The 7,420-nt window shown below is 58.4% G+C and overlaps 1 protein-coding gene across 2 annotated transcripts in view; it reads left to right on the top strand.

The window, feature by feature from the left end:
• LOC101636163 (von Willebrand factor) overlaps nt 1–5,502 on the top strand; it is a 104,412-nt gene extending 98,910 nt beyond the window's left edge. For both annotated transcript variants that reach the window (XM_012732432.1, XM_012732433.1), the window contains 5 exons: nt 1,187–1,336; nt 3,254–3,364; nt 3,918–4,098; nt 4,679–4,719; nt 5,187–5,502. In XM_012732432.1, coding sequence (XP_012587886.1) covers nt 1,187–1,336; nt 3,254–3,364; nt 3,918–4,098; nt 4,679–4,719; nt 5,187–5,348 — 645 coding nt within the window. In that variant the 3' untranslated portion in view covers nt 5,349–5,502. The remainder of the gene's footprint in view (nt 1–1,186; nt 1,337–3,253; nt 3,365–3,917; nt 4,099–4,678; nt 4,720–5,186) is intronic.
• The last annotated feature ends 1,918 nt before the right edge of the window (nt 5,503–7,420 follow it).

The raw sequence follows: 7,420 nt of genomic DNA, 5'->3' as shown, positions 1-7,420 counted from the left end.
TCCATCCATCCACCCATCCATCCAAGCAGCTACTTTACTCTGCTATAGCAGCCTGTGTTAGGTGCTATGGGAGAAATGTAAGGTGTGACCCACGTGTAATCCTGCCAGTGGACTCAAGACTAGCCTATACACCAAATACGTAAGGTGAAAATATAGTACAGATTTTAAATGCAAGTAGCAGTCATGGGAAGAGGGCCCTAAGATGACATGTCATAAACCAGAATTGCCCCAGGGGGCCTGAGCATGGGTCTGGGTGACTGAGGGCGAGTACTGGGGTGAAGGCTGACCAGAGGCTCCTAGAATGGCCGCTTACCTCCCAGGCACACCCGAGCCTCTGTGGCCTCTGGATTCTCTTCCAGCTCCAGTCTCTAAGTGCCCAGGTTCTGGAAAAGCAGAAGCAAGTCTTGGAGGCTGGGTCACTGCTCCTTTTTCCGTCTCTCTTCTTTTACCTCCCACACTTACCTTTCTTCTTCTATTAATGTTTCTTCTGTATGTTTACTGCAGTAACGCTGACCTACAGCCTTGTGTTTGTTTGTGGGATCTAGGTTGACACCTCTACAAATGTGTTGTCAAACCACCACCAGCCAAGCCCCAATAACCCCCCACCATCAATTAGCCTACCTGAACCCCACCCCCACTTTTCTGCATTTGATTTATGGGACAGCCTGGATCACTCGTCCTATGGAGGGCTGCTCATTCAGGATTTGGCTGACAGCTTCCTCCCGGTGTTGCTTCATGTTGGGACGCAATGTATGTAGCCAGTAGGCCTTCTGAATATGCTCCCTTGCTTCACCCACACCCCTAGGTGGTGGCATGTGGCACTCCATGTCCTGTGGGAATCTCCAGCCTGCTTTACAGGCCCCACTCAGTTCTCTTTACCTTCACCCCACTGCAGCCGAAGCAGAGGGCTGCGTGTGGGTGGTTAGGGCGCAGCTCTCTGTGTGACCTGGTGGGACTTAATGCAGCAGTGACCACATCAAGGGAGCCAGTGTCACACCAAAGCCCATGGCCATGATGGAGTCGCCAGGGGCTGTGCCCCCCACAGGCAGGGAAGCAGAGGCATCCCTCCACCGTGGAGCAGCCCTGCTGGTTTTATCCATGTCTGCTCTCTGTCCCTGAGCAGCTTTCAACACACGAGGAGACTAAGGGACGGAATGAGTCCACTCACAGACACCTTTCATTACAGGTGTGTGTCCACCGAGGCACCGTCTACCCCGTGGGCCAGTTCTGGGAGGAGGGCTGCGAGGCATGCACTTGCACGGACCTGGAGGATGCCGTGGTGGGCCTGCGGGTGGCCCAGTGCTCCCCGAAGTCCTGTGAAGACAGCTGCCAGGCGGTAAGGGGCCGGGCCTGGGAAGGAGGGCACCCTCTAATGTCCCTTCTGGGACTTCTGGTTCAAGGCCAGAGGTGAGAGGCAAGGTGGGGCGGGTCAGAAGAGATCTGCCACACCATGTGGGTCACCTCCCTGGCTGGGGATCGAACTTGTGCTGCAGTGACTTCATCCAGCTTCACAATGCAGTGCTTTAACCCATTGCGCCACCAGGGAGAGCCCGAGTGCTCCTACTTTTGTATAAACCTGAGGGGAGGTTTCCTTTGAAGGCTTATGACCTCGGTCCCCAGAGGGGACTGGATTGCGTTTTATTCAGCCCTCATACTTCTCCCCCAGAAGAGATTGTTCTTCCCACTTGTCAGGAAACGGCAGACGGGCGCAGGGAGGGAGCTTGTCCTCCACACCCCACTCCTCCAAGGCCAGTCACGGCGCGTGTCTCACACCTGGCTCGGCTGTACCAGCGGCCAGGGCTGCCTGGCCTGGGAACACACAGGGCCCTGCTCCCGCCACGTGCTGGTGACAGTGCTCCAAGGGCCAGGTTGCGAAGCCAATTAAGAATTTATTTTTCAGTGGCGTTTGTCTTTAGCTTGGGTGGGTGTTCAACCTGCTTGATTTCATGCTTCAGTAGGAAACCAACGAGAACAGGCTAGAGAAGAGGGTAAGGAGAAGGGGCTGAGATGTGTCTTTGGAACAGATACGAACAGGGCATTTGGAACAGTGTGGGGAATACAAGAGAAAATACAAGCTGAAGTCTGATTGTGCAAGGCAGCAGGAGCGGGGTGGAGCAGAATCTCCGGAATAAAGGCAGCAGGCCCTTGGGCGCCCGGCTGGGGTCGGTCACCCGAGCATGAGAGGTTGATGTGACTTCAGGAACGCGGCTGCAGCCTGGGAGTCGCCTCTGATGTGACAGTGTGTTTGCCCGGTGGGAGGCTGAGGAACGAGGCACTGCCAGGTACCCAGCACTCTTGGAGGTTCACGCGCGGAGAGCTGCCATCCCCTGAGACCCTCTTTCACGGCACTTCGTGTACCTCACCTTGAAGTGCAGGGTGTGCAGGTTGTAGCATACTAATTTGTCGGCTCCTCCAAAGCATGAGGGCGTCATCCATGCCCATAAATAACTAGAATCTCAGCTGATACAAGATCGGGGACAGCTCAGTGGGTGTCGCTGTGACGCGGGTCGGGAGGTAAGTAGGTCTCAAGAGGATGGTGTGAGGTCGGGCCAAGTTTCCAGAGTGCTCGTGCTCCCCCCGAGAGAGGTGCTGCTGACGGATAGTGGTGTGGTGAGCGTCTTTGCCTGGCCCAGCTGTGGGGTGCTCAGAGCCCCACCTGGCAGCCGCACCCACGCAGACAAGACCTGCCAAGAGGCAGATGGACTTGAGCAGGCTTCTCTGATTCTGGTCTCCATGCAGGCTTTTGGGGTTACAGCTGTCTCTGTTCCTCTCTTATCTCCCTGTGCCCCGTAAACTGTTGGGGAAATGTCACATACCTACCTAGGGAAGCCCAGGTATGCATGCCAGTGACACGTCTCAGGACCCAGGTTTCCATCTTGCCTAGGGGGTTAGCCCTGTCGGGGGGAGGCCCGGGGGTCCTGAATGTTCTCCCCCAGTCTGCCAGGGGCTTGCACTTGGCCATGCAAGGTCACATGGGCCAGCTGCTGCTGAGTGAGCTGGGAGTGCCGTCAGCCAGCCCAGAGGGGCAGCTCAGGCGGGGACACGTGTCTTCAGCTGCTGGAAGCTGTAGCTCATGACCTGGAGGGCTGTTCCCCAGCGTTCCAGCGCGATCCCAAGGCTGGGTGCCGACAGATAGAGATGTTCAGTCCAGGGCACCTTTCTCCCTGCCAAGCCCTGGGCCCAGCACACCTGTGGAGGGGACAAGACACCCTGTTCCCGTGACTGGCCTGCTCTCACCCCTGGCATTTTCTAGGGCTTCACGTACGTTCTCCATGAAGGCGAGTGCTGTGGAAGGTGCCTGCCGTCTGCCTGTGAGGTGGTGACCAGCTCAGCTCGGGGGGACTCCCAGTCTTCCTGGAAGAGTGTAAGTCTGGGCGCCAGGGCGGGTGAGGGAGGTCATGACCTCACCCTCCTGGGAGCCCACGCTGCCATCCGTTATGGGCCTTGGCTTCATCTGACCCCTTTGCTCGACCCCAGCGGGGCTGTGTCCAGCCGTCAGTGTATCTAGAGTCAGCTGGGGTTGCCTTGCTCCCTAGGAACGAGTTAAGGTGACCTTAGACTCCCCGTGTTGTGGGTTTGAGGAGAAGCCCAGTTTCCTCCCTGAGAGCAACTGTCAGATGCTAGGAAGGTGTGTCCTGAGCCTGCTTTCCTGAGACGTTGGTGGGGGCAGACTGCAGATTCGTAGGGGTCAGAGGCCAGCACCTCCTGTCTCTGGTGGCGCCCCCATCCGAGAGGGAGCAGCAGTCGGCTGGGGAATGGGCTGTTTCCCGTCCATGTCGCCTGTGTGTCCTCATAGTCTTCCCCTCTTGGCCAGGATGCCCTAGAGCATCGGGGTCAGCTCACACCTGTACTGAGGGGGGGGGTGCCTGCACACCCCACTGGGTCCTTGCCCCGCCCTCACCCTGCTCCCACTACAGGTTGGCTCTCAGTGGCCCTCCCCGAACCACCCCTGCCTCGTCAACGAGTGTGTCCGCGTGAGGGAGGAGGTCTTCGTGCAGCAGAGGAACGTCTCCTGCCCCCAGCTGGACGTTGCCCCCTGTCCCGAGGGCTTCCAGCTGAGCTGTGAGACCTCGGGGTGCTGCCCCTCCTGCCGCTGTGGTGAGACGCCCCTGGGTCCACCCTCTCCTTCCTTCCAGCGCCCAGGCTCAGACAAAGGGGCAGGCCCAGGCCTCACGCCTGCAGCGAATGCCTTTGTGGAAGCGAGTCAGAGAGGCCCAGAACATTTCCTGCATCATCCCCGCGCTCAGTGACGGCTCCACACCGTGCTCATGTCAGACTAGCCCACTGTGCCTGCTTGTGTCAGGCTAGTCACCGTGCCTGGAGGGACAGTGACCCGCCAGCCTGCCACCCCAGCCCCGAAACAGCACACAGCCACACCACCCACAGCAGCTCTCCACCACCACCGCCTGCATTCGCTGCGTGTGGTTTCCAGAGTGGAATCTCCTCCCGAGGCCCAGAGGACCTGACTCACCCCTTGAGTCTGCGTCCCTTAAACAGGCGCAGGGGTTTCTCACAGAGGGCTGGGGGATGGGAGGTCGGTAGGCCAGGGACAGGGCAACGGAGCCCTCAGCGTGGGCCCCAGGTGGGGCGGGATGTGGAGGGAATCAACAGGGTGGGGGGGACCCTGCAGGGACCGCCCCTGTTCTGCACATTCACTGCTGCCCCCCTCTCTCCCCAGAGCCTGTGCAAGCCTGCCTGCTCAACGGCACCATCATTGAGGTGAGCTGCTGCCTTCTCTAGGATGGGGGTGGGGGTAGAGGTGGAGGTGCCATGGGAAGTGTGGGCAGCTATAAAGGGGGTGCTTCCACCAACGGATATCTCCCTCATCACACTTTTGGTTGGTGCCTGGATTCCTGGGCATCCAGGCTGGCATGGTCATCTCAACACTCTAGGGCCTGGGCCCTGCTGTCTGTCTCCACTGGGCAGTGGTCATTTCCTTTGCATGCAGACATGGGCACATCTCAGCCTGTCCCCCCTCTCCCACAGCCTGGCCCCCTCTCTGGCGTGAGCACCCTCACCTTGCCATCTAGAGGTGGGTGGGCCCTTAGGGATAGGAGAGGGCCGGGGTGATGGCTTCTGGCAACCGGCGGTGGCTGTCCTGCTTGTAAGGCAGATGGCTTGTGGGGCGGCAGGAAGGAGGGTCAGAGAGGGTATGGGGAGGCCTGACCCGGTCACTCTGGTTCCAGCCTGGGAGGAGCCTGATGCTTGACGTGTGCACGCATTGCCGCTGCTCTCTGGAGGTCGGGCCCATCTCTGGATTCAAGCTGGAGTGCAGAAAGACCTCCTGCAAGGCCTGCCCCCCGGTAAGTGACGACCCGGGGGGCGCCCGGGGTGGGCCTGGGCAGTGAGACCTCACTGGGTCTATAAGCAGAGTGCCTGTGGGCTTGATATGGAGCACAAAAATGCATCCCTGTTACTCCGGATGTCCACTGAACCACGCGGGTCTAAGTAGTGAGGAGCTGGAACAGGACCTGCACACCTGTCCACCTGCAGGAGGGAAGCTGTGGCCCGCTAGCTCCCTGACGCGCCCTCTGGTGGTCAGATGGTGGCACAGCCCCCTCCTCTGCATCTGAGCAATCCAGCTTTGGAATCTGGTCTAGATGTATGTTGGTTTCTAAATATTTTTAAAACCCATGGCCACTTTGGTGTGGGCCTTCTTCCTCTCTGACTCCGGGCCCGTGACCTCTCGCTGGGGCCGTGCAGCCGCCGCCTTTCTCGTGAGAACCCCTTCCTCCTAGGCCTCTCTCTGCCTCTGTTGAAACCTGCTTTGGTGGCCCCTGCTTGGCTCAGGCCCCTCCGCCATGTGGGGTGTCAGGGGTGGGGGTTGGTGGATGCAGCTAATTAGGCCTAGCTGGGCCCGCTGAGCCCCCTCTATCAGACTGAAGTGCCAGCGTCACTGGATTGACATCGTGTGTCCTTCTGGGCAGACAATACTTATATATAAAGGGCAGCGGAGGGTGTTTGTGCAGATGTTGGGAGAGACGCAGAAGAGCGCAGCCCAACAGGGGATCCTGAGAAGGCCCCTGGGGGGTGCGGCCGTCACCCGACCCTGCGCAGGGTGCTGACAGTGGAATGGAAGCCCTTCCAGGGGCAGCAGGAGATGAGACCAGGGCTGGAGACCTTGATCCAGTTAATGCAAAGGGGCCGAGTTCTAGAGACGTGACTGGACAGAGGGGTTGGGACACACCCGCTACTCAGGCCCAAGTGAGTGACCTTGGCCACTGCCTGGGAGTTCAGCCCGGCAGGCTGAGGACATGGCTGCTGCAGAGCACACACGCCAGCGAGTTCCCTTCAGCACTGCCTTCTCTTGGTATGGCAGCTTCTGGGACACAGCACTGTCAACAGAGGCTGGGGGAGGGGTCCAGCAGGCCTCGCACCCCACTGTCACCCCACTGTCACCTGCATAGTGAGAGGATGTGCTGCAGAAGGTCTTTATTCTGTTTATCCTCGAATGGGGTGCTGGCCGTTCTCTCTCCACCTGTCCCATTTCTCAACCCCCCACCTCCAAAATCACTGTCCCCCACCCCCTTCCTCATCTTCCCACTCTTTCTCCTCCATGACACCCTCCCTATTCCCCTGGCCCTGACCTCCTTTTCCCTTCTGCTTCTCTGGGGTGTGGATTTTGCCGCCACATCCCTTTCCTTTCCTTTGTACCCCACCCCTCCAGATCTCCCCCCACTCCTCATTTCTTTCATAAAAGATTGGGCCCATTCCCTCCTGGGAGCACAGCGTATTTCCTAGTCACTCCTAACACTCCCTAATGATTGTTCAAACCAGGTTCCCGTAGAAATCCTGACTGGTGTTAGTCTTGCTGTATTCCAGACTGCTGCTGCTGGCCACTCACAGCCCCTCATGTCGTTCACTCTCTCTTCCTCTCCTGGCACCTCTTGCCCACACTGTCCAGGGCCAGGGCTTGTGCAGCTTCAACACTCAACGGAGCAGCGTGACGGCCTCATGTGGTGTGCACATGCTGGGAGCCCAGCTTGAGCTCACTCCTCATTGCTTTCTCCCCTGCCTTCTCCCTGAGGACACAGCTATTTCAAAGCTTGATTTCCAAGGAGATGATAGTTTACATTCATTTCCGAGCAAGCTCCCTGCATACTAAGCTCACCTGCTGCTTAGGAGCGGGGTCCACACCGGAGGAACAAGGGAACCGCATGGATAGTGTGGGTCACCTGTGGCGGAGGGACAGGCCCATCTGCTGGAGAGTCATCTGAGAGGGACCCCGGGCTCCAGAGAAGGTGCACTCTCCTGTGGCCAAGTGAGAGAAAGAGTGTCTGCGTGGTTTGTTTCTCACATAACTGAGTTTTTTCTTTACAAGTTCCATTTTGGAGATAATCAGATAATTATCTGAAGTGGCCACCAGATAAATAATTGCCAAGGAAGCAGTGGATTGTACAGCTGGGAGCTCAGGAGGTCT

This window comes from Condylura cristata, unplaced genomic scaffold, assembly GCF_000260355.1.
Source record: "Condylura cristata isolate star-nosed mole 26May11 unplaced genomic scaffold, ConCri1.0 scaffold00034, whole genome shotgun sequence".
In the NCBI taxonomy this organism is placed as follows: Eukaryota; Metazoa; Chordata; class Mammalia; order Eulipotyphla; family Talpidae; genus Condylura; species Condylura cristata.
Note: the sequence above shows the minus strand (reverse complement) of the source record. Positions and strands in the feature narration are given on the sequence as shown.